Here is a 27500-nt window from a genome sequence, read left to right as displayed (position 1 = left end):
AGCACCCGGAGGAAGCCCACGCCAACATGGGGAGAACATGCAAACTCCACACAGAAAACTCCACCAGCGACCTTGTTGCTGTGAGGTGACCGTGCTAACCACTGAGCCGCAATGACAAAAGAATTGAGTTATTAGAAGTTAATTATTAAAACTATTATGTTTAAAAAATGTGTAAAAAAATCTGTTAAACAGCATTTGGGAAATATATACATATAAAAAATCTAATTTCACAGGAGATAATTTGATCTTAATCTGCATTTGTGTTGAAATAACTCAATTTCAAAAGTAATTAAACAAATTTGTTTGAGTGTACCGTATGTGATGTTGGGTTATATCAATGTTTGAGCTGCATCATGTCTCTCACTTTGCTATAAACCAGCAGAAACGGTGTCTGGTACATACAGTAATTCAGTGATGGTCTCCTTCAGGCGCGTGAAGACATTATCCAGATGCTTCAGTCCGAGCGAGCGAGACCTGGGGTTCTGGAGGCTCATTATGGCTCCGCAGCTCCAGCTAAAGCTCTTCAGGCTCTGCAGAGAGACAGTCTGATGAGCAGCAGCGACACCAGCAGAGATGACGTCTACGAGATCCCTATGATAGAGGTGAACCAGTGCTGCTCTATTAGTTACATCAATCAAACTGACTTGTTAAACTTTGTATAACTTAAAAAATGTAGTGAAAAGAAGTTAATAATGTATTAGAATATGTTAAAGGGCACATAGTTTACCTCTTTTTTTATGATTTAATATTAATATTATGGTTCTTCTGAGTGTGCCAGTTTAGGTTTAGTTTAAAACACAATTCAGATTTTTTTATTATAATGTGTTAAAAAGTGTCATGTTGGGGGCGTGTCCACAGCTCGCTGATTTAGGGGTGTGTTGCTTCACATGTAAATTAGTTTCGGCTTCCTGCTCAACGTAACAAGGGGGCGGGGCCAGGAGCTCACCCGCTCTGTGTTTGAGGAGCAGGAGTGAGAGGATCACCATTCAGTCGTACATGTACGACTCTGACACAGACCAAGCAGAGAGTACAAAATCATTTGTGTCTTTGTACAGTTTTACAGCCAACTGTGTGCTAGTTTCAAGTGCCGAGCTTGTACACAGAAACTAATAACCACGCACACTGAATTAACTTTGACTGACGCACCGAATGCACCGCTCGAAGCCGCGACACGGCACACCAGACACTCTTTGTGGCGCGGCAGAAACATGAAGTGTCCCGAATCGTCGCGCCACGCATTTTTGAATTCTAAACAGGTTTCTATCAGGGTACACACAACGGCATTTCAAGTCTGCAGCGGTCTGTGGCGCCCAGCCGTCGACTTGAGTGTACCCTGATAGAAACCGATGTTTAGAACTCTAAAACGCATGCTAGTTAAGATCACAGGGAGCTTCTGGGATCGCGAGAAATGCAAACGGCTGAAGTATAAGGTAGACTCAATGAGAAGTACACATGTTTGCAAACCTAGCTAAAGATACAACCAATAATTCAGATTAGAGTGATAATGTGGAGAATATTGATCTTGTGTTGAGCCCAATGAGCCTTAGATCTAAAAATAGAGCTAGGGTGTTCCTTTAGTGATATCGCTTCGACTCACGCTGAAAATGGCGGACGTGAATCAACAAACTGAGGATTAGATGACGCGCCTGTCAATCAATATTGGTGGGCGGGGGGACCGCACTCCTACGTAACGTTGCGGTTGATTTGAAAACCGCTCCAATTGGTCCACCGTTTTTTATGTTGTTAAATTGAAAAAAAGCACTGGGTGTGCTTATATCACCCCAATATGACGGTATATACACCATACATGCACATATGTCTGTCCAAACAGCTTGAAAAGTAGATTTTTTTTTACCATAGGTGCCCTTTAAATGAGCAACATAAAAATAATTGTTGTCTTACTGAACACTGATGAGGGAAAACTGATATATCCACAGAGTTTGTAATGAAGATGAGGTTGTTTCTTCATGCAAAATGAGTTTGAGGATTGAAATTTAATTTAGCTTAACTTAGCACTAATTAGTGATTAGTGTTTTTAGGACAACAGAAGGGTTAAAGGGATAGTTCACCCAAAACTGAAAATTCTGTCATCACTTACTTACCATTTACTTGTTTCGAACCTTTATGAGCTTTTTTCTTCTGTTAAACACTAAAGAAGACATTTTGAAGAAAGTAAACCTGTCACTATTGACTTCCACAGTATTTTTCACCCTACTATTGATGTCGAAGGTTACAGGTTTCCAGCTTTCTTTAAAATATCTTCATTAGTCTTCAACAAAAGAAAGTTTTGAAATAAAGTAGTAGTAAGTACATTTTCATTTTGGGTGAACTATCCCATTATCCCTCTTGCATCCGTATGCACATTACTCTGACTCTCTGAGCATGCATTTTAGCAAAAGGTGTATTTTTTTAACAGTTGGACCTTCCAGACCTTAAATATCTCAGTGCCATTTAAACAAAATGTCATGCATTCATTGTTAACAAGCTTCCGTTGTTGGCAAAACTATTTAACCCTATAACAGACCTCGTAACCACCTGGTTGACCATAGTTTATCATTAAAACGTATAATTTACCTAGTCAAAATTGTTTCTTAAGGAGCATTTAAAGGGTTAAATAAAAATAAAAACATAATATGTTGGCATATTTTTACAGTTTTTGTTTTTCAGGAGCAAATTATTTGTTATGTGTTTTTTCTTTTCTTTTGTATGTATATATGTACATACAATGAGCATTATTACACTCGTAGCAGTGCGATATGGCTGTATATTGGCACTGATGGGAGGCTTGCTTTGGCTCGTGGCAGCAGGACGAGTGCCTTAGTGTCCCACCAGTGCCAATATACAGCCATATTGCACTGCTAAGAGTGGGATATTGCATTAATACAACAGTTCGACGGCATAATCGTGAATATAAAAAAGAAAACTAAACACGGACAGTCTTAAAAGCCCTTTTGTACGAGGAACTACTTTCTTCCGCCATTCATTCACATCTGCAGCTGACGTCAGAACAGCAGAAACTATTGCTACTTCACCAACATCACTTTATGGCTAGTGTTTGAATGATTCTCTAGTGTAATGTCTAAAGTGATGACAAAACAGGTGATTTTGCTGACATTTTAAGATTATAAGGCTGAACGGCATGAAATGCCATCAGTATGCAGAGATTTGCCAGTATTTCTCTGTCGCAATTGAGAGATCACAATAATTAACCCTGAAAAAGCCAAAGCAAAGCAAACACTAGCAGATTACTGTGGTATAAATACAGCACTACAACATACAAAAGAAAAAGATCGACTTAGAATGTCACTTACATGTTTTTAATCAGTTGTTCAGCTGTAGTTTGAAACTTGCGTTGAGAAAACGCTAATTTTTTCTGCCTTTAAGGACATATTAAGCGATCTCTGTTGCCATCTTGTGGCCGAACGTCAACCGTCACTTTCTTTGGTCTGCTCAGACAGGCTGATGGCGGCCAATGCACTGAATCTCCAAAATTATAAATAGTTTAAAATAGGCACTATCCTTATAAATAAACTGCATAATTACAATTTAAACAACTACAGTCTTGACTAAAAAGCCTCAAAAGTGAATTATGTTGCCCAAAAGCTGCAATATTTGTCAAACTGTAGAGTGTCCTCTGCTTGATGCTGTATGTGGGTGGAGTAATACACAAGTGTGAAGGGTGAAGAAGCTGTACAAGTGCTGTTATTTGCAGAATATTGCAAGGCTAACAGCCAAATTAGACTGTACAATGTATTTGTATACATTTATTTATTTCAAAAATCTCTTTTCTTCATTTATTTCAAACACAAATTATAAGTTAAAATAAATACATGTAAATACTTCTGTATTATATGTAGGTTTTTCCATGTATTTTCTATAGTTATGTACATAATATACATTTTTTACATTTATGTGTAAATATGCACAGCACACGTTATGTAAAAAAAACGTTAATTTTGCATGTGATTAATCATAATTAATGGTTTGACAGCACTAGTATAAAAAAATTCTGACACATTTTTGTCCTCTATAAAACTGTGTTATCCTTTATTAATTTATGATATCTCTTTAACCTCTAAATCATTCATGTTCATTCGCGTTTACATTGCAGATTATTATTGTGAATGGTGATTACAGCGCAGATCATGACACACTAGTGTGAAATGTGAAAGGATTAGTGGTGATTGTGTGTTTTCAGCTGGACCGTCTGGAGGAGAAGCACAGGGAGACGTACAGACGGATGCTGGAGCAGCTGCTGTTAGCAGAGAAATGCCACCGCCGCACCGTCACCGAGCTGGACAACGAGAAGCGCAAACACGTCGACTTCATGAACAAAAGTGACGATTTCACCAACCTGCTGGAGCAGGAGAGAGAGAGGTGAGGACACCCGCTTTACATAGGGATAGTTCACCTAAAACTGAAAATTCTGTCATCATTTACTTGTTTCTTCTGTTGAACACAAACGAGGATAATTCAACGTAACCCTGTAACCATTGACCTCCATAGTATTTGCATTTCCTACTACAGAAGTCAGTGGTTACAGCATTCTTCAAATCTTCTTTTGTGTTCAAGGCTTGAAACCAATTTTGGAAACTTTCCCTTCAACTACGGGTGTCAAAATGAGCTGTTTCTTAGGTGCACCGTGATGCAGATGGGGACAATTCGATATCGGTTCAGTAATAGATCATAACCGGTTATTACGTACTGACGTCATTTATCTCCTATGCGTATGTCGCAGTAGAATACTATTGCAAAAAGGCTGAGTAAATAAAACACTCCTTCTACTTAAAAGGTAGATAATTGTGCACAGTTAAACTGCTTGTGAATTTGCTGGAAAGTCTTTGACGCTGAAGAAGGCACAGCACACAAGCCGCTAGGGAGGGATGCTGTAAAACTCCACCTCTGCCTCTCCCTCACACACTTTGGTCATTTGACCTGCTGCGCTGGTCTGTTTGTGAGGTAACTTTGCTTCTTCTTTTGGCTGTTAAAGCAATACTTGTGGATCCAGACACGAGCGTGCCTGAAGTGCAAGTTATCTTAACTGTGTCTATTACGGATTACCTGTGATAACCGCGTGTTATGCGCATACAGACTGTTCCTGTGGCTGTTCTTCCCGCGTCACTCATCGGTGAACAGCGCTTTCATTTCTAAAGCCAAGCGTAGCCCTTTCTGTTGAGCGGGTGAAGACAGTGCCCAAAAAGCAAGCGGGATAATATTTACATGAGTTTATTTGCTGTAAATGCTGTCTTCTGTGCATGAGTTTTGTTTGATACATTCAGAAAGAGTGTTTTCTTTGAGCAGGTCAAATTAAAGGTACAGTTCATATATCTTACTGCTGTATTAAAGAACAAAATTCTATTACAAATAATATATAAATAATAATATATTTATAGATTTTAATAAAAAAAAATTATTGTGCTGCAGAAAAAGTCTAATTGTTTATGGAATACATCGTCAATGCAACGTGATGCACCGAGATATTGAATTGAACCAAATCGATGGCATGATAATCGTAATCGAACCGAACCGTGAGACCCGTGTAGGTTCACACCCCTACATTCAACCCTCCTTCATCCTTACGCACATTTCTGCCCGCTTAGGTTTTTTGTGATTATCATGACTGTATGGGTCAGTGCAAACAGCATGCATTTTGGCTAAAAGGTGTATTTTTTAACAGTTTAAAAAACAGTTTTTTAACAGTTAAACCAAAATGTCTTCATTGAAACCCATTAAAACTGCAGTATCTCAGTGGCTTTTAAGCAAAACGTCATGCATTTATTGGTAACAAGCTTCTGTTTTGCAAAAGAATCAATTAATTCATCAAAAGAGTTGACACGGTGGCTCAGTGGCTAGATCACAGCAAGAAGGTCGCTGGTTCGAGCCTTGGCTGGGTCAGTAGACATTTCTTTTTTTTTTTTTATATAATTATTTTTAGGGGTTTTCACCTTTAACGTGATAGAACAGTGAAGGACAGACAAGAAAGCATTGGGAGCAGAGCAAGGGGAAGGATCGGCAATGGACGTCGAGCCGGGAATCAAACCGCAAGCACCTTGGTGCTATATGTCGGCGCATTTAACCACTAGGCTATTGGCGCCGACCAGTAGGCATTTCTGTGTGAAGTTTGCAAGTTTTCCCCGTATTGGCGTGGGTTTCCTCTGGGTGCTCTGGTTTCCCCCAAAGTCCAAACCCATGCGCTATAGGTGAACTGAATAAACTAAATTGACCGTAGTCTCAAACCTGCCAACATTTGACTCTGAAAATATGGGGGGTGAGGGGGTTGAGGCAGAAGCAGAAGGGTGGGGATGTGGGGGTGCCGTGCAGAGAGTGACATGCTGGAAAATACAAAATGCACGATTTTCAGTGCGCGAAATGACGACCGGGGTGGAGGTTATGCACCAGGTTCACCCTCTACGATCAGACAATACACCAATGTCGGCGATCCGGGGGTGACTGTACCAAAAAGCTGAGAAGCGTGGGGGGTTTCCGGGAGTCAGAACACAACGGGAGATGGGTCTGAAATACAGGAGACTCCTGGAAAACAGTAGTGTTGGCAGGCATGCGTAGTGTTGTGTATATGGCAGGCATGAGTGTGTGTGTGTGTTTATGTGGATGTGAGAATGTATGGGAAATGGAGGCCACATGAATGGTTTGTGAGCACAATTAAGTGCACACAGCATCCCATATCATCTGCTAATTGTAAGAAATAAGTCCAAAAGGCAGCTGACTGTGTAAAGCCACATAAAACAAAACAAAAATACGATGAATATGCCGAGATCAGTGGCTAATCTGCCGGATTAAGGGGTGAAGTGACGGCGACCAGCAAGACCTAGCTGTCACTCAAGTGGCCACGCCCTTAATTATGCGAACTTAATATAACCTAATATAAAGGAAATGGATGAGTTATAAAAAAAATTCACCCCCCTCACAGTTGTCATGAAGGGTAATAAAAGCTATATGAACCAACATCGTTCTTTGTACCAGGCTGTAAACACCTTTTTTTCTATTGTAAAGTGCCATTCTAACAGTGGGCTCAATTGCAATTTGCTCCTTATGTAGCCAGGACTAGCGGAATTTCGAGCGGGAGGTTGCCGCTTGGTCCAAACACGTGCGCTATAGGTGAATTGTGTAAACTAAATTGTCCATAGTGTACGAGTGTGTGTGTGCGCGTGTGTGCGCATGTGAATGGCTGTATGGGTGTTTCCCAGTACGGGGTTGCAGCTTGAAGGGGGTCTGCTGAGTAAAACATATGCTGGATTAGTTGGCGGTTCATTCCGTTGTGGCAACCCCTGATAAATAAGGGACTAAGCTGAAGGAAAATGAATGAATGAAATAAGTATTTTTTCCCTGTGCACATGCAGATGATGTATTAAACAATGCATTAATCTTTGAAAAATCAGGTGACTCATAACTACAAAATCCAAACCCTTTCAGAAAAAGACAAAGAGAGCATTGATTTTCTGATAAGACCCTCATAGTGGTCAACAACAGTCACGCTCCCCTAATGTCTCATTTGCCACCCTGAACAACATTTTAAACTTATTAATGATAATGTTTGAATTGAACTGTAAGATATATTTCCATATTTATCACTAAAATGCTTTGTGCGTGCATTTTAAGACAGCTAATATGTCTATATATTTCTTATATACAGTTGAAGTCAGAACTTTTAGCCCTCTTTGATTTTTTTTTTTTTTTCTTTTTCAAATATTTCCCAAATGATGTTCAACAGAGCAAGGAAATGTTCACAGTATGTCTGATAATATTTTTTCTTCTGGAGAAAGTCTTATTTGTTTTATTTCAGCTAGAATAAAATCAGTTTTTAATTGTTTTAAAACCATTTTAAAGTCAAAATTATTAGCCCCTTTAAGCTATATATATTTTTTTCGACTGTCTACAGAACAAACCATCGTTATACAATAACTTGCCTAATTACCCTAACCTGCCTAGTTAACCTTATTAACCCAGTTAAGCCTTTAAATGTCACTTTAAGCTGTATAGAAGTGTCTTGAAAAATATCTAGTCTAATATTATTTACTGTCATCATGGCAAAGATAAAAGAAATCAGTTATTAGAGATGAGTTATTAAACTATTATGTTTAGAAATGTGCTGAAAAAATCTTCTCTCTGTTAAACAGACATTGGGGAAAAAAATAAACAGGGGGGCTAATAATTTAGGGGGTGGGGTGGGGCTAATAATTCTGACTTCTACTGTGTATTTTTATATTAATATATCTTTATATATATACTCATGGAAAATTCGGACTTAAAGTTACTTTTATTCAACCAGCAAGTTTTTTTATTTTTGACCAGAAATGCCTCAGGCTTCTTTTAAACGAAAATAAGGTAATGTAAAAGAGGCAACATTTTGGCATCAATTTATGTCTTTTATATATGTATTTAATATTATTATTATTAATTAATAATGTTATATTATTAATATTATTAATTTATTATTTATTTTTATTGTATTTTAAACCATACCTGCACTAATAAATCTCAGTCATGACCAATCTGTGAAATATTATTTATATTATAGAGTTGAGGGCAAAATTATCAGCCCTACTGTGAATTTTTTTAAACTATTTCTCAAGTGTTTTTTTAACACATTTTGAACACAATGGTTTTAAAAACAAATATTTGTCTTTGGCGTGATTACTGTACATAATATTTTACTAGTTTAAAGGCTTAACTAGCTTAATTAGGTTAATTAGGCAAGTAATGATAATTAGGCAAGTCAGTGGATAACAGTGGCCTGTTCTGTAGACAGTAAAATGATAGTGATTATTAAGGCTAATAAAAAATTAAGGCTAATAAAAATCATCTTAATTTTTTTTTTTTATTAAATATTTTATTCCAGCCAAACTAAAACAAACAAGACTTCCTCCAGAAGAAAAAAACATAATAGGAAATACTGTGAAAATCTGTACTCTGTTAAACGTCACTTGGGAAATATTTGAAAAGAATTAAACTTTCACAGGAGGGTTAATGATAATGTTGCCTTTAACTGTATGTTGATTGCAGTGGCAGCGTTCAGTCATAAACTCTGCACTTATCAGGCTGATCTGCTCTCCTGGCTGTGTGTTTGCACATTCCTCCATAATTCCCTCATTTCTGAGATTCACAGCAGGTGAGGTCAGGCCACCTGGGACTGAGAGCGGGGGGAATCCCATCAGGAATATAAAACTGCTGGAAACATCCTCAAATTACCCCTCTCGCTTTCACACCACATTTACACTTTGCTGTTATTTTCCTCTTGAAGTCCCACATTCAAGAACGACTGAAATCTGAAGAGCTCAACTTTTGCTCTTTGATTGGCATTTAGGTCAGACACTAATGATTTTAGCACCATTGTGCGTGCTGTGTTTCAGAAATATGACAATCTAGTGCTTTCTTAATACATATAACCTTATTTTGAATTAACAATATCAATGGTTTTATTGTAATTGAGGTCACAATTTATAACAAGGTTTCATTAGTTAAAGTATTTAATAACATGAATGAAGTAGGAACGAAACTTGTACGGCATTTATTAATCATAGTTCAACATTTACTAAAGCATTTCTTAAATCTGAAGTTGTGATGAAGTACATTGTTATCACAGAATAAAGCCTTACATGTTTATTGGCAGCCCAACATAAAGAGGAGAACTATTGGATAAAACTGAAAGGCTTTATTCTGTACTTTATACTATTTATTACATGGCTACTTGCCACAAATACATTAAAATTTGTCCCAAAACTTTGTTCTGAGCTGTAGTAGTTTATTAGTTCTTAAATTAAATCCAAAGCTGATAGAAATGAAAACAGCTGATGGAATATACACTAACCTGCGAATTATTCAGTCACCAGATGGCGCCAAACAGTCAAAAACACAAAGCTGACAGAAATGAAAACAGCTGATGGAGTATACACTAACCTGCGCATTATTCAGACACAAGATGGCGCAAAACAGTCAAAACACAAAGCTGAAAGGAATGAAAACAGCTGATGGAGTATACACTAACCTGCGCATTATTCAGTCACCAGATGGCGCCAAACAGTCAAAAACACAAAGCTGACAGAAATGAAAACAGCTGATGGAGTATACACTAACCTGCGCATTTTTCAAGCACAAGATGGCGCCAAACAGTCAAAAACACAAAGCTGACAGAAATGAAAACAGCTGATGGAGTATACACTAACCTGCGCATTATTCAGACACAAGATGGCGCAAAACAGTCAAAACACAAAGCTGAAAGGAATGAAAACAGCTGATGGAGTATACACTAACCTGCGCATTATTCAGTCACCAGATGGCGCCAAACAGTCAAAAACACAAAGCTGACAGAAATGAAAACAGCTGATGGAGTATACACTAACCTGCGCATTTTTCAAGCACAAGATGGCGCCAAACAGTCAAAAACGCAAAGCTGACAGAAATGAAAACAGCTGATGGAGTATACACTAACCTGCGCATTTTTCAAGCACAAGATGGCGCCAAACAGTCAAAAACACAAAGCTGACAGAAATGAAAACAGCTGATGGAGTATACACTAACCTGCGCAATTTTCAAGCACAAGATGGCGCCAAACAGTCAAAAACGCAAAGCTGACAGAAATGAAAACAGCTGATGGAGTATACACTAACCTGCGCAATTTTCAAGCACAAGATGGCGCCAAACAGTCAAAAACGCAAAGCTGACAGAAATGAAAACAGCTGATGGAGTATACACTAACCTGCGCATTTTTCAAGCACAAGATGGTGCCAAACATACACAAAATCAAAGCTGACAGAAATTAAAACTACTGATGGAGTATACAGTAACCTACGCTTTATTCAGTCACAAGATGGCGCCAAACAGTCAAAAACTGTGGCATGAGACAGACGAGAAAATACATATGAATGTGGATGTAAGTCTTTGGATGTGAATGAATTCACTGATGGTCAAGATGATTTGAAGTTCTGTGTTATTTAGTGGTTGTTATCTGTGAATAACATACCTTGAAATGTCACGACTGACCAATCAAAATCGAGTATTCCAGACAGCAGTGTAATTGCATTAGTTAATGCACTGTGAGTTAAAAACTCAAACACGTTGTTTTTACAGAGTTGAAATCGTAGAATCCATTGTTCCGAACGGGTAATGGTGGAAGTTGAGTTTCTATTCTGGATAGTGTCAGTCATATCAGATTGCTTAGTTTGTAAAGCATCCATTTTGGTTTTGACCTCTGAACAGAATGTTTCGACAGTCAATTCAATTTTAGACCGAAAGCTCAACATCTCCATTTTATTAGTCTCTGCTATCCGGTTGCGTGAGGATATCAGTTCAGTCTTAACCAGCTGAGAAAGTGTATTGTGCTCTAGCAAAGATTGCTTAGCGCAACTGTTACTTGTAGTGTTAAAAGAGGCCTCCATGCTTGTTTAGGTCAAGACTATCAAGCCACGTTTGTCTTGTCGTCGATTTTTTTCACACTTTTGCTTGCCATTTTTATAAAAATCAGTAAACCGTAGATGGAGGATTTTAGTGGAGACAAAGTCTCTTTTCAAAGTATACTCACGTGTAATTGGCGCTATTACAAATAAAGATAGTGAGACGGTGAACAAAACACAACTACCTTCTCATCTTGCCACAAGAAGTTCTCAATTCATACTAATTAAAGGTGCAGTTGGTGATCTGCCTAAATGCTAACCGGTTAGCATAACATCTTTCAAATACAGTCCCTTCCCAGTCTTCCAAAGCCATGTCTCTTTATTTCATGAACACGCATCTTAAAGATGACGGAGACCCACTAGATCATGTCATTCGCCAGTTAGAAAACGTTATAGTACTTTATATTACTACAATTCTGAACGAAAAACTGTTTTAAGTCTAGCATGTTTACAGTTGTGTAACAAGCAAGCAAAACTTGTCATCACTCTCTTGTCTCACTCATCAGTCTCACTCTCTCACTGTATGCTTAGTGGTTGGCCGGCGGTGTTCAGGAATTACGCTTATTACTTAGCCATACTTACATGCTATTTCAGAGCGAATATTCAGAGTAGCGGTAAACAATACAGGGAGCGCATCACAGGCTGTCATTGTTCAGAAATGAACCAATGTGAATGTAAAAACTAACTTCAGCTCAGTAAAGCTGGCTAGGCCGAATAGTGCTGTTTACTGATGTTTTGTTGTTAAACTAAATACAAATCTACATTATCGATGCTTTAAAAGGGACCTTATGAAACTGAAAATAGTCCCATTAAGCTTTCACCGGAAGATTTCAGTGGCTGAACGACACTTCTGTGCATATAACCCATTCGTAACGACAACATCTACATCAGCTCTGTGTGACTAAAAGAGTTTTAAAACAGTACATTACCCGTCTAACAGAAACACTTCATCCATGGTGTTGTCCTTCCTCCAGTGTGCAAAAGTAACTCCAATACTGATTCAGGATTTTAAAAAGTTTTGATTCAGCATTTGTTTTTAGCGCTGTCACTCGTGTCCACGTGACCGTGGCCCGCATGAACGCGCATAGGTGGATCTGCGTATAAACGGGTGCGCAGTTGTACAAATCTACATTTCCTGACAGACCGTTTGGGCTACCTATCAGAATTATGGGAGATAATATTTAATTGGAGGAACATTTTTTTTGTTTTATGCCTCACCCAGAATATAAAAATACATATAAAAACATTTAGATCATTTACTTTAATCATTACTATTGGAATGAGTGTGAATGTTTCCCAGAGATGGGTTGCAGCTGGTAGGGCATCCGCTGCGTAAAACAAATGCTAGATAAGTTGGCAACCCAATATTAATAAAGGGACTAAGCTGAAAAGAAAATGAATGAATGAATGAATTAATTAATTAATTATTTAACGTATGAATTAATTGATTAATGAATGAATAAATGAATGAATGAATGAATTAACGTATTAATTAATTGATTAATTAATGAATTAATTATTTAATGAATGAATGAATGAATTAATTGGTTAATTAGTTAATCTACTGCACCTTAACAAATGAAAATGTAAGATTTTTAAAATTAGGCGTAACCCCAGATCCCACCTCTAAACCCTACAGTCATTGGGAGATGAGCAAATCATACTTAAATATACAGATGAGATTATACAAATTCATATGAATTAGCCACTATATCAAAAAGTTACGATATGCTGAGAGATTGCGTTGAGTAAATCTGTTGCTCTTAAAGCGATTAGTTGACTTTACATAAAAAAGTGAGTAAACCTGTTGCCTTAAAATATCATACGCAAATTAACTGTGCACAACTATAAAAATCAAGTCAACTTAAAAGTTCCAAGTAAAAATGTATTTACTCACTTTTTTAAGGAAAGTAACAAAAAACTTTTACAGCACTGTAAAAAATGCTGGATTCCACACAATTTCTTCATGTTGCCTCAACACAAATGTATTAAGTTAGCTCAATTGCTTTTACAAATTTAAGTGGATTGAACATAAACAATTGTTTAAAAAAAACTTAAGAATTGTGTTGTTTTGACTCATTTTAAAGAAGTAGATTTAACAAGCAGCAAACGTAGGTTTTTAGTGAGTGTAACTGAATGATTTCATATTCATAAACCAACATTAACAAAAAATAAATAAATAAATATATATATATATATATATATATATATATATATATATATATATATATATATATATATATATATATATATATATATATATATATACGATAATAAATATATTGTTTATTATTTATCATGGTAATAAATACATTAACCATCATTAACTAATGGAACCTTATAGTAAAGTGTTACCTTAGTTAATTCAACAGTATAAGAAGTAAATGTAAGAATGCGTTTTTAGATCAGTTTTATTTAACATCAACAAAATGCTACATTATGAAGGGAAATGCATTGGAAATGTCTATCGCAAAATACATATCACCAAAACAGAATACAGCAGAGGACAAATGCATTGCTTTATAGTAACTTTAGGCGCTTGCTGAAGTGCTTTGCATGTTTGGGCTCTCACATGTAAGGGATTTTTTAACCCGTTTAATCACTCGCCAGGCAAATTTATTTAACACTGATCCTATTACACATCAAAGTTCTCTGCTTATTGTACTGTAGGTGCATTGGGGAAAAAACATCACCAATTAAAAACACGTCTGGAAGTTTTCATGTGCTCTTGATATTCAGGCTGTAATTTAAATCGCAAGCACATTTATACTAGACACAAGAAGATGATGTCATTCTATCACCATTCGCATGATTTATGATTTATAAGTCTCTCGCTGCACATGTTACAGTGGATCTGATCATTTATGAAGAATTTCCCAGCTGTCATCTTAAACCGGTGCCAATATTGGAGAAACACCAGCTATTTAACAGCAAACATCCTGCAATGACAAAACCATTTAACCCTTTTCCTGATGGTATTTGCATAGTAAGGACTTTTTATTTGAACTATTTCAGAATTTGTCTCATATAGATAATAAATATTTGACAGAAACACTCACCAAGGCTGCATTTATTTGATGAAAATACACTGTAATGAATGATATGACAAAAAGTCATGATTACAAATGTTTTTGTTACTTAAAATACCAATTTTAATAAGTTAATTAGGTTTCATCTGCATTTTTTTAAAGTTATGCAAAGTTTAACTTAATATTTTTAGCCAGTTTGACTTGTATACAGTCTTTTACAGTGTACATGTTCACACTTTATAGTAAGTTTCCATTAGTGTATGTATTTATTAACTTGAACGAATAATTTACAATACTTAGTCCAGCATTTATTAATCATACTTCAACACTTATTAATGCAATATTAAAATCCAAAGTTGTGCTTGTTATTATTAGTTAATGCATTGTGAATGAGTCAACAAGAACTAACAATGAACAACTTTAACAAAATTATTAAACATTAACAAAGATGAATAATTACTGTAATAAATGCATTGTCCATTGTTTGTTTGCGCTAGTGAATGGATTAACTAATGGAACCTCATTGTAAAGTTACCAAATACAGTCATCTTTTTTTATTATTATTTAAAATAGTAATTGCCTTCAGAATAAATTTTAAAATGTAATTTATTTCTGTGATTTTAAAGCTGATTTCCCTGCATTATCATTTCTTTAGCGTCCATAATCAATCAAGCTAATATGCAAAATTTGCTTCTCAAGAAGCATCCATTATTATTATCATTATTATTATTATTATTATTATTATTATTATTATTATTATTATTATTATTATTATTATTATTATTATTATTCAAGAGTTCACACTTAGCTGAGGATTGGTAATAAAGCTAGTCTGGCATGCTGTCCCGGGAGCTCGTAAGATCCTCGAGCCCGGGGCTCCCTCCCGTTTGCAGGGCGAGAGGGGAGTTTGAGCTCAGGTAGATCTTGAGGGTGTGCTGCTGGTGGAATTTGACTATGGTGCTGATTTGGTTTAGTCAATTTATATATGTCTCATGTTTTGGACTGAGGGAGGAAACTGGAGGACCCGGGGAAAACCCACGCGAGCACAGGGAGAACATGAACTCCACACAGAAATGCCAACTGGTCGGGTAGGACCCGAACCAGAGGAATTCTTGCTGTGAGGCAACAGTGCTAGCCACTGGGCCGCTGTGCTGCCCTATAGAGGAAAAAGGCGGAGAGGGGGTGGAAGGGGGGATGCTTTGGTTATTTATACAAAGTTAGGAATCATCTGATTGGTGGATTGTACATTAGTTTGACTAGGGGCCAGCTGTGTCAATCATAAGCACGTGATCCTCTCGAAATTAGCTTATAAATAAACTTCACTTATTATAAATCTTAAAGAAATTGGACAACCTTCATTTAAAGGTAAAAATAAAGAATCAATAATTTTATTCGGCAAGGATGGATCTTTTATAAAGTGAAAATTTTCAAGTACTACTGCAACATATATATATATATATATATATATATATATATATATATATATATATATATATATATATATATATATATATATATGTGTGTGTGTGAATACAAATAATTTTAATTGAGCACCAAATAAGTTTACAGTAGATGCAAAGTATGTAATTTTACCACTAGAGAGTGTGTAATTACAACAAACAAAGATGTACTTTGCTGACTGAGTGTGGATTCGTGGAAGTTGTGGTCTTCTTCATCTTACAGGTCTCTTAAAGAAATCATGTTGATGGATGATTAAAGTATTCAACCTCAATTATAATGTTAGTATGAAGCAGCGTAAAGCTGAAAGCCATGAAGTGAAACTAAGACACACTGAAGCAATTGCTGATGAGAGGCGATGGTGACGGGTCAAAACCTTGATGTCCAGTTGACATCAACAAATTGAAACCATTTTCACCCCCAAAATAAGGACACAAAAAGAATAATAATATAAAAATTGCTTCAATTCCGAATTAAAATTTACATTGGGTTTTGGATCCCTACATTGCATGAAAACTACCTCGATGTCAAAACAACATCAGAAAACATTTTTTTTTTTTAATTAGATTCGATTTATGCCAATTTTTGATTTAATGCCAATTGACTACCTTGATGTGCAAATAACATTGGCCTTAAAACGTGTAAAAAGATTACAGGATTGTCCTGCACATGATTTTTATGCCAATTTTAGATTTCATTTTGATTTTGTTTTGACATCAAGGTTGTCTTTAAATTGATGACGTCTTTTTTGACATTTTTTTAATGTCATTTTGACATCAAGGTGCACACTGGGAGGACACGCTTCATCTGACTAATTAAAATAGCTTGTTTATTTGAATTTGAACATTCTTCAAAACATTTCGCATGATGCAAGTATAGTACATCAGTCAGCAAAATATTAACACTACCTGACAAAAGTCTTGTCGCCTATTCAAGTTTTAGGAACAACAAATAATAACTTGACTTCTAGTTGATCATTTGGTATCAGAAGTGGCTTATATGAAAGGCAAAGGCCTCTAGATTACACTTATTTTACCTAAATAAAATATGATCATGCCTTGATTTTTAATGATTTAATTAGGACAGTAAGGTCTGACTTTGCTTAGACAAAAGTCTTGTCATTGAACAGAAATAATGTCCAGTATAGAATATAAAGTCAGTATAGAATATTGTGTCTGACTCCATCATGAGCTTGGAGGACTGCATCCATACATCTCTGCAATGACTCAAATCACTGATTAATAAAGTCATCTGGAATGGCAAAGAAAGCGTTCTTGCAGGACTCCCAGAGTTCATCAAGATTCTTTGGATTCATATTTAATGCCTCCTTCATTTTACCCCAGACATGCTCAATAATGTTCATGTCTGGTGACTGGGCTGGCCAATCCTGGAGCTCCTTGACCTTCTTTGCTTTCAGGAGCTTTGATGTGGAGGCTGAAGTATGAGAAGGAGCGCTATCCTGCTGAAGAATTCACTCTCTCCTGTGGTTTGTAATGTAATGGGCAGCACAAATGTCTTGATACCTCAGGCTGTTGGTGTTGCCATCCACTCTGCAGATCTCTCACACGCCCCCATACTGAATGTAACACCAAACCATGATTTTCCCTTCACCATGTTGGGTCCATGCGGGTTCCAGTAGGTCTTCTGCAGTATTTGTGATGATTGGGATGCAGTTCAACAGATGATTCATCTGAAAAATCCACCTTCTGCCACTTTTTCAAATGATCAACTAGAAGTCAAGTTATTTGTTGCTCTTACAACTGGGATCTTTTGTCTTACAACACTTTTGTCAGGTAGTGTACTGTTCCAGTGGTTTTTAGCTGTTTTAATGAAAAAATCTGAGACATATTGTGCCTTTTTAAAAAACAAATCTGAATTAACTGCTGTTTATTCATTTGTTTATCTTGTCAGATTTGCTCTCTCTCTCTCGTAGCATTTCTGAATGACAGAGCTTCATCTGCCCCAAAAGACTGCAACATTGTTCTCCTACAATACAAAACTTTTTTCCCCGCCATTGTGGTCTGTTCCCATGGGGACACTTGGTTGCATGTGAGAAAGGAAGTAATTGGGTCATTTTATAGTTTATATGAGATGGAAAGAGAGCTCTTGAAATGACACAGGCCGGTTTGGTACTTTCAACCGCAGCTCTAATTGACGGTTTCCTAAAACAATATCCTGACTTCAATCTTGGGGAAACAGAAAGAATAAGAGGGGAAAGTGGAGAAAAGAGTGCATGAAAAGCTCTGACTCCTCCTCCTCTGGCCAAACAAGGGCAGAGCGCTTCTGTGTTAGAGGATGATATCACCAGCAACTGGGGCAATGCCGTTTCACACAACATTCACCTTTCACTGCGCTCCTGACATGCGGGAATGCCATAGTTCACGGTAACTAAAGCTGAGCGCTTTGCAATATGTTACGCATGGACTTACTGGGACTTCTCCTGTGGATGGTGAGTTTGAAAAGTCAATGCAGATCGACTTATAATAGTCATTCCTGAATCTGTTTGCGTATGCTATAGTGTCTAAAGTTCTGAAATGTGCATGGTGAGAAAATGGGATCGTGGTTTTATGAGGGAAATATATGCTTGTGTACTTATTATTTTTTACAAAGGACATGTTCCTCTAGACTGAGAGACTCCCGCTGAGCTGGATCAGTGTAAACATTCACCAGCATCAGAGACCTTGTTGGCACTCATTCTGCTGTTGTAATGTGCTAGTAGACTTTTTACCAGGTGGGGACTTTTTCCCCCTTCAGATGTGCCAGCTACCCGTGAGCCGTTTCGGTTCTGTGATCATGCAAGCATGAAATGTTGAGTAACTACTGTCAAGGAGGATCACAGAAGCATGCAGACGCTGATCCTTGTTCTCTAAACTGTCATGCTTATCTTCTACTCCTGCTCTGTTTCTTCTATATGATAAAAGACAACGTTTCAATACAACGTTACAATTTATAAGTTATGTTTAAGTTAAAATGATGAAATGATGTAGAAATAGATTTTAAATACAAATGCTGTCATTTTATAGATTAAAAAAAAATGTGAAATTCATTTTTTTGACAGCATGCTGTAATACAGTGATTTACTTAAAACACAGTATGTACTAGAGGACATGTATTCACAACAAACAAAGGCGTAGTTTGATGATAGATATATATATATATATATATATATATATATATATATATATATATATATATATATATACACACACACAGTTGTAGTCAGAATTATAAGCCCCCCCTATGAATTTTTTTTCCTTTTTAAAATATTTCCCGAATGATGTTTAACAGAGCAAGGAAATTTTCACAGTATGTCTGATAATATTTTTTCTTCTGGAGAAAGTCTTATTTGTTTTATTTCAGCTAGAATAAAAGTAGTTTTTAATTTTTTTTAAAAACATTTTAAGGTCAATATTATTAGCCCCTTTAAGCTATATATTTTTTTCTGATAGACAACCTGCCTAGTTAACCTAATTAACCTAGTTAAGCCTTTAAATGTCACTTTAAGCTGTATAGAAGTGTCTTGAAGAATATCTAGTCAAATATTATTTACTGTCATCATGACAAAGATAAAATAAATCAGTTATTAGAAATGAGTTATTAAAACTATTATGTTTAGAAACGGGCTGAAAATAATCCTTTCTTCGTTAAACAGAACTTGGGGTGGTGGAATAAACAGGGGATCTAATAATTCAGGTATATACATACATACATACATATATATATATATATATATATATATATATATATATATATATATATATATATATATATATATATATATATATATATATATATATATATATATATATATATTCTGCATTTATTATAGTGCATATTGGTAGTGGTAATTGTAGATAATTTTACTTAAAAGAATGTAATGCCGAATATAATGCCGTAATGGGGCGGGTTGGTGAGGAAGACCTTTAGTGTATATAACTGGGTTTGTTGTATATTGTAATGTCTATAATGGGACACTTTTGAAAACATGTTTCTTAAGAGGTTATCCTCTCAATAAATTATAAATTACTATACACCATAGTTGATGATGTTATGTCCAAGGGTCTTTTTTTGGAAGGATATTTTTATATTATATATTTTTATTATATATAGGTAATCAATAAATGATGAATATATTCACATATAAAAATATAAATATATACACATTTTCTTTTAAACTTTTGCAACAAGAAGCAAAAAAATTGTAAAAATGAATAAATAAAATAATGATAGATAAATAAATAACCTAAACCTGTTTTATGTACTTAAATACAATAAAATGCATATAAATATTATAAAGAATACATAATAATAATAATCAAATCATTAAAAATAATAATAGTAATAAAAACCATAATAGTAATAATAATAAAAAATACTAAGTGAATGAAAATTTTATGTGAATACATTTGTCTTCGTTTCCACCAGACTCAAGAGGCTGCTGGAGCAAGAGAAGGCATACCAGGCTCGCAAGGACAAGGATCACAGCAAACGTCTTGAAAAAATTCAGGAGGAGTTGGTGAAGTTGAAATCATTTGCTCTGATGCTTGTGGATGAAAGGCAGCTTCACATTGAACAGATTGACCAGCAGAAACAGAAGGTCCAGGATCTCGGCAAAAAGCTACATGAAAAAGAGCAGCAGTTGGAGATCATCAACAGCAAAGCTAAAGAAGACAGCCAGGAGATCAAGAGACTGGAGCTGGACATTGAACAAAAGGCCTTTAAATTTTTGCAGGAACATGAGGAGATGACTGCCAAGCTGGCCAAACAGGAGTCTGAAAGTCGACAGCTGCGTCTAAAGCTGGCCGGTCTGTCCCGTAGGATTGAGGAGCTGGAGGAGACCAATCGCACCCTGCAGAAGTCCGAGGAGGACCTTCAGGACCTGCGGGACAAAATAAGCAGAGGAGAATGTGGGAACTCGAGTTTAATGGCCGAGCTGGAAAATCTCCGGAAGAGAGTTCTGGAAATGGAGGGCAAGGATGAGGAGATCACAAAAACAGAAGCACAGTGTAAGGAGCTAAAGAGGAGGCTTCAGGATGAGGAGAATCACAGTCGTGAGCTGAAACTAGAGGTTGAGAAACTGCAGAAGAGGATGGTGGACATGGAGAAACTGGAGGGAGCTTTTAATGTGAGCAAATCTGAATGTTCTCAGCTGCACTCCAACCTGGAGAAAGAAAGAACCTTGACGAAGAGCTTGGCGTGCGAATTGGAAATGGTGAAAAATCATATTAAAGAGCTTGAATGCTCAGAATTGAGACTGGAAAAGGCAGAGGTGGGTTTAAAGGATGACTTGACCAAACTAAAGTCTTTCACTGTGATCCTGATGGATGAGAGGAAGAGCATGGCAGAGCAAATCAAGCAAGCCGAGCTGAAAAGTGAAGAGTTGAACAAGCTGTTTAAAGCGGAGCAATGCAAAGTCATGGAGGTCACGGAAAAGCTGATTGAAGAAAGTAAGAAGCTTCTTAAACTGAAGTCCGAAATGGAGATCAAAGTGTCGGCTATTACTAAGGAAAAAGAGGACGTAAAGTCTCAGCTTGCAAGTGAGGAAGAGAAGCGACAGGATCTCAGCATAAAGTTATGTCAGATGCAAAGCAAAATGGATGAGCAAGAGGAGGCTGAGTGGGAATATTCAAGTAGCAGAGCGAATGTGGACAAAGATGGATTTACTGAAGAGGACAACAAGGTTAAGGAGCTCACAGTAGAGATTGAGAGACTTAGGAACCGTCTTAAACAGCTTGAAGTGGTGGAAGGTGATTTGTTGAAGACTGAAGACGAGTATGACATGCTTGAGAAGAAGTTCAGGACTGAGCAAGACAAGGCTAACACTCTTTCCCAACTCCTAGAGGATATGAAGACGCAGATCACCAAGAACAAGGCTATAGAAAAGGGAGAATTGGTAAGCCAAGAAGCTGAGCTGAGGCTACGATGCAAGATTGAGGAGGCCAAAACGAGAGATCTCCAAGCTGATGTAGAGGCACTGAAGGAGAAGATCCACGAGCTTATGAACAAGGAGGACCAACTCTCACAACTTCAAGTGGACTACACTGTTCTCAGCAAGAGGTTTGTTGAGGAAGAGGATAAAAAGAAAAACATGAGTCAAGAGGTTGTCAAATTAACCAAAGAGTTGGAGGCTACCAAACGTTACAGTCGTGCCCTTAGACCTAGCATGAATGGAAGAAGGATTGTTGATGTTCCTCTTACTTCCACCGCAGTACAGACTGATGCAGATATAAGCGAACACACTGAAGATGAGACTCCAGCAGTGTTTATCCAGAAGTCGGTTCTGGAGGAAAATCACATCATGAGTAATCTAAGGCAGAAAGGTCTTAAGAAACCAACTGTGTTGGACCGTTATCCACCAGCAGCTACAGATTTGGGGATGAGAAAGTCTTGGAACCCTTGGATCAAGAAGAAAGAAGCTGTTACAATCACACAGAATGTTCCTGCAACCCAACAGGTCAATGGAACAACATCACGGCAGTCACCAGAAATAACCATGTCCCAGAAAACAGGTCAGCCCCTTCATATTAAGGTGACTCCAGACCATCTAAGCAGCACTGCCACACTGGAGATCACCAGTCCACGTGCTGAGGATTTCTTCTCTAGCACCACCATCATCCCAACTCTTGGGCTCCAGAAACCTCGCATAACAATCGTTCCTACTTCCATGTTGCCAAAATCGAAGGTCAACGAAGGGGCAACAGAACGGATGAAGTCTCCAGTCACCATAACTGCCATCTCCAGAGCTAAATCTCCAAGCAAAAGCTCAGAGCATCCAACTTCTCCTCTGTCTATTATAACTGTTAGTGCAACCCCGGTGTCCCAAACGTCCCCGGAGCCCCATGAGATGACCATGGGTAGAGCGGTATTCAAGTTGACCCCTGAAAAGCAGACAGTTCCATCACCCATCCGCAAATACAACTCTAATATTATAACCACAGAGGACAACAAGATCCATATCCACCTGGGGTCACCTGGGTTCAAGAAAGCTCAGGATGAGCGAAGTGGGACCGTGACTGTCTGGCCTAACGGGTTGAGTTCAGACGGTAAGGAGATGCCAACTGGGACAGTTCTGCGTTCTCCTAAACAAACGTCTGCTAATATCGGGAACTTGATCCAGGGAAAGGTGACCAGCAGCATCACAATAACCCCCATCACCTCTGCCCCATCCAGGTCAACTCAGTCTGTGGTGAGTACCAGAATTATTACGCTTCATTACAGGGGTGTTAAACTCATTTTCTTTAAGGGCTACTTCAGCATTGTGGCTTCCCTCAATGGATCATTATAAATGGTACTACTCCTTAGGGATAGTTTACCCAAAAATGAAAATGTTTTCATTATTTAATCACCTTAAGGTGATTATAAACATGTATGAAGGACATTTAGGCAGTGTTCAAGGGATAGTTCCTCAAAAAATTCAAATTTACTCACCATTTATTCACCCTTAATTAGTTTCAAACCTTTATGAGTTTCTTTATTCTGTTGAACACTAAAGAAGAAATTTTAAGGAAAGCTGAAAACATGTAACCATTGACTTCCTAAATAGAAAAAACAAATACTATATGGAAGTCAGTGGTTACAGGTTTCCACCATTTCTCAACTTGTAGTTACATAAAGTAAGTAAAGGGCGAGTAAATGATAGCACAACTTTCATTTTTTGGTGAACTAATCCTTTAATGTACTGTTAAATAGGTAACTGATAAATACATGTAATGTAAAACAGATGTTATGTCTTTGCGTTATCTCAACATGAATCATTTTATCAGGTTAAGATACCCACATTACTCCGCACATCATGATTTTGCCAAGGACGATGCGATCAACATTTTTGTTCAAATATGAATCTATACCTATTCCCTACCCCTAAACCCACCCATAAATGTAAATTATTCCCAAAATCAGAGGGGAATAATAGGTGGATAACAATGTAGAAGTGCATAAACCTAACCGTATTCCTAAACATAACATAAACGGTAAAGGTATCCCTTAATTGTGATTGGCTGACTGAAATGTTCTTCCAGGATCAAGATAGATTTTAATCCAGGAACATGTCCTACTTGGTGAAATCAGGTTCGCAACATTACCCCATCAAAGTAAATAAGAAAGACAAATATCATGAGATATATTATTACCTTTTTACAAAACTCTGTCACATTTGAGGAAGCAGAAATATGTAACAACCAGAAATTTTGAGCTGGATCTCAAAACAAACATGCATTATGGGGGATGTACTCAATATATGATAAAAAGGAGCATGGACTTTGTATTATAATGCTGCATTTACACCAAACTGCTCAAGTTCTCATCTTGAACTTGAAAGAAAGAGGCAATTGAAATTAATTCTGTGCGTTTGCGTCAAATGCATTGTGCATTCTGTGTCATTCACGCTGCCAAGTTTGCATTGACTTTGTATGTAATCTAGCCTATATGCACACATACACTGTATAAATTAATGCCTGGATCTAACATACAAAAAGTGAGCCATGTGACTGCATTGGATGTTTTAAGTTGAGTCAACTTCCAGCCTTTTTAATGTATTCAGTTCAATTCATCTTTATTTCTTTATTTCTATAGCTATTTTACAATGTAGATTGTGTCAAAGCAGCTTAATATAGAAGTTCTAGTAAATTGAATCTGTGTCAATCCAGTTTTCAGTGTTGAAGATCAGTTTAGTTCAGTTCAGTGTGGCTTAATTTTTACTGCTTAAAGTCCAAACACTGAAGAGCAAATCCAACGATGCGCAGCTTCGCAAGTCCCAAACCAAGCAAGCCAATGGCGACAGTGGTGAGGAACAATCTTCACCAATTGACCAAAGTAAAGGAAAAAAACACGGAGAGAGACCAGGCTCAGTTGGGCTCGACCATTTTTCCTCTGGAGAACGCTGGACGTCCATCATGGAGAAGCTGCAGGTTTGAGTAGGTCACCGGTGGGTGTTCAAGCTGGCCCACAGGATCAATGCGGAGACTCGTCTGTCACTGAAGTCTTTCAGGAATCAGTCTTATGCTCTCCACTCCTCCACGACCACCACAGCATCTGCTCAGGATACGGCCTGGTCTAGGATTATGGAGACCTCGGGAAAAGGAAAAACGGTCAAATTATAATGTCATTAGCAAAATGTTCCTGGCTCCGGTTGCTCTAATTAATGTAGCCTAACAATCCTTTAGAAGATTTGGATTTCATAAGCATTTGTGTTTTATATGTGTGTGCTAATGCAAAGAGATGTGTCTTTAGTCTAGTTTAAACTGACAGAGTGTGTCTGCCTCCCGAACTGTGCTAAGGAAGACTGTTTAGGTGCCAGATATGAGAAAAATACTGCCTGCAGTTGATTTCGATATTCAGGGAATAATCAATAATCCAGAATTAATTAAGCATAGTGGACGTGATGGTCTATAATACATCAGGAGCTCCCTCAAACAGGGTAGAAGTCGCTGCGGCAGGCCAGAGTCACAGTAGCAGGCCACATCCGATGTGAACTAGAAAGCGAAGAGCGGGAGTGGGGGGGAAGGGGGTTGTTGGGGTGGTGGTGGGGGTGTTGCGCGGCAGGTGTTGGTGTTGTTTTCAGAAATGTCCCAGTGCTCCCTATGGCCAGTCCGCCCCTGCCCTCAAAAACTGGGCAGCTAAGCTGTTCAAGACTTTGTAGGTAGTCATTAAATTTTTTAAGTATAATAAACACTATAACATTACTTAAATGCAACAAAATCAAGTTGAGCTAACTACTAGTTCTAAATTTTACTTTTACTTTTCTTGGTACAAGTAAATTATTTATGGGTTCAGTGTTTCCTCTAGGATTTTTTACAGCTGTGGCGGCAGGCCTTTTTATACAGATCTACAAACTACCTGTGGCGTTATTTCAATGACAAATGTCGTGAGCGCAGTATTACGAGTCGAGATCGCATTCATGTAATAGCCTACAGCATGCGAATCTCTTTGCTTGTGCGCCGATTTCCTCTGCTCATGCACAAGGCTTCTTGTCCGTCCTCAAATATGCGCTCCTCAAGCGCAGACAATGTTGCCTGATTGGCCGGTTTTGAATTTATTTTTGCGGGTAAAAAGTAACATAGGCGGGTATTGAAAATTTGGGCGGTTTTGCAACGGTGTGCCCGCCATCCCCAGTCTGCCCTCATAAACCTGTTTTGATCACCCGAAGAGATGCCATAGCCCCCGTTCTTCGCATGCTTAGAACAGTGTATAAACGCTTGTGATCTCGACAGCCTTTGGGCTGGAAACAGTCAGCATCATCTGGCGATTCAGTGCGTTTATGTAACGAGAATGTCTCCAACGTTTATTTGATTTGCTAGGAATATTTGAGAATGTCTCCAATAGACCAACAGAGCGGTATTAATACGTCCTGAAGTAAAGTGAAACAGCTTTACGTCGTGTTTGCTGGCCTCACACATCACGCACCTGCCAGTCAGTCAGCACGTAACCTTAAAGCAGGGGTCACCAAACTTGTTCCTGGAGGGCCGGTGTCCTACAGATTTTAGCTCCAACTCTAATCAAACACACCTGAACAAGCTAATCAAGGTCTTACTAGGTATACTTGAAACATCCAGGCAGGTGTGTTAAGGCAAGTTGGAGCTAAACTCTGCAGGGACACCGGCCCTCCAGGACCGAGATTGGTGACCCCTGCCTTAAAGGGTTAAACAAATGACGCACAGCACTACTATAGTTACAGAAAAGTTTGCGCCGTTATAATTCACTTACCCTTTAATACGTTTTGGTGCGATTATCACCCGCTATTAAAAAAATCAAACGTTTTGAATAAGAAGCTGTAATGTAGCCGTGGTGGGATGAATTTTGGCGTGACGCACCGCCATGGAAGAATGAATGTAGCGGAAACCATGGGGTTGATGCATGTAAACTGTACTCGTTTTAATTAGATTTAGGAAATGGATGTTCTTAGTAAAACTAATCCAATCGTGTGTCAATGTATTTAAATTAAGTTCTGACGATAACCTCAGAAAATAAACAATTTCTATATTCTAAGCACTATAAAATGATCTGAACTAAAGACAGATAAACAGACTTTCCTGGCAATAACAATTACAAGTTAAACTGAACAAGCAAAAGATGGGAAGTTGGATTGAAGACCATAACATTTATTTAATATCATAAGTTTTCAATGTGCTTAAATGTATATTCGGTATGAATCACGTTCTCGTGGGCCATATTAAATGATATTGCAGGCCGAATTTGAGTTTGACACCCCTGCTTTATTATGTCCCTTTCTGAATTGTAGAAGATGTGCAATGTTGTGATAGAAAAGTGAGTGTGCATATGACAAGAATAGTCATTTAATAATTAACACTCTGTGATTTTGTGTCCCTAAACCCCAAATCTTCTATATTTCAGTTGCTTCTGAAATGTTTCAAAATGATATCAGGGGGCGTCTGCTCCCTAGATAGCTCTCTTTCAAGGTATAGATAAATCAGTGTTCTCCTCATATCTATGATGGCTAACTAACACTGGAATGTACTGACATGCTTGTCACCCAAATCAAAGCTTGTCCAGGAGATCCTTAGTTGCACCAACTGACCAAACTCCTCACGCTTAACATTATGTGAGCAGAATAAGGCTAACCTTTCTATCCCTGCCTAGGAAAACCTAC

The 27500-nt window shown here is 37.6% G+C and overlaps 1 protein-coding gene across 6 annotated transcripts in view; it reads left to right on the top strand.

Annotated features, from left to right (window-relative positions):
- LOC130248185 (filamin-A-interacting protein 1) overlaps window positions 1–27500 on the top strand; it is an 82882-nt gene that overhangs the window by 42410 nt on the left and 12972 nt on the right. For 3 of the 6 annotated variants that reach the window (XM_056481746.1, XM_056481748.1, XM_056481745.1), the window contains 4 exons: window positions 429–602; window positions 4199–4377; window positions 20321–23081; window positions 27245–27309. In XM_056481746.1, the coding sequence (XP_056337721.1) occupies window positions 429–602; window positions 4199–4377; window positions 20321–23081; window positions 27245–27309 (3179 nt within the window). The remainder of the gene's footprint in view (window positions 1–428; window positions 603–4198; window positions 4378–20320; window positions 23082–27244; window positions 27310–27500) is intronic. The other 3 variants (XM_056481750.1, XM_056481749.1, XM_056481747.1) reach the window with 1 other exon arrangement.

The sequence above is a fragment of the Danio aesculapii genome, chromosome 20 (assembly GCF_903798145.1).
Source record: "Danio aesculapii chromosome 20, fDanAes4.1, whole genome shotgun sequence".
Lineage (NCBI taxonomy): Eukaryota > Metazoa > Chordata > Actinopteri > Cypriniformes > Danionidae > Danio > Danio aesculapii.
The sequence above is the reverse complement of the archived record's forward strand: the minus strand, read 5'-3'. Positions and strand labels throughout refer to the sequence as shown.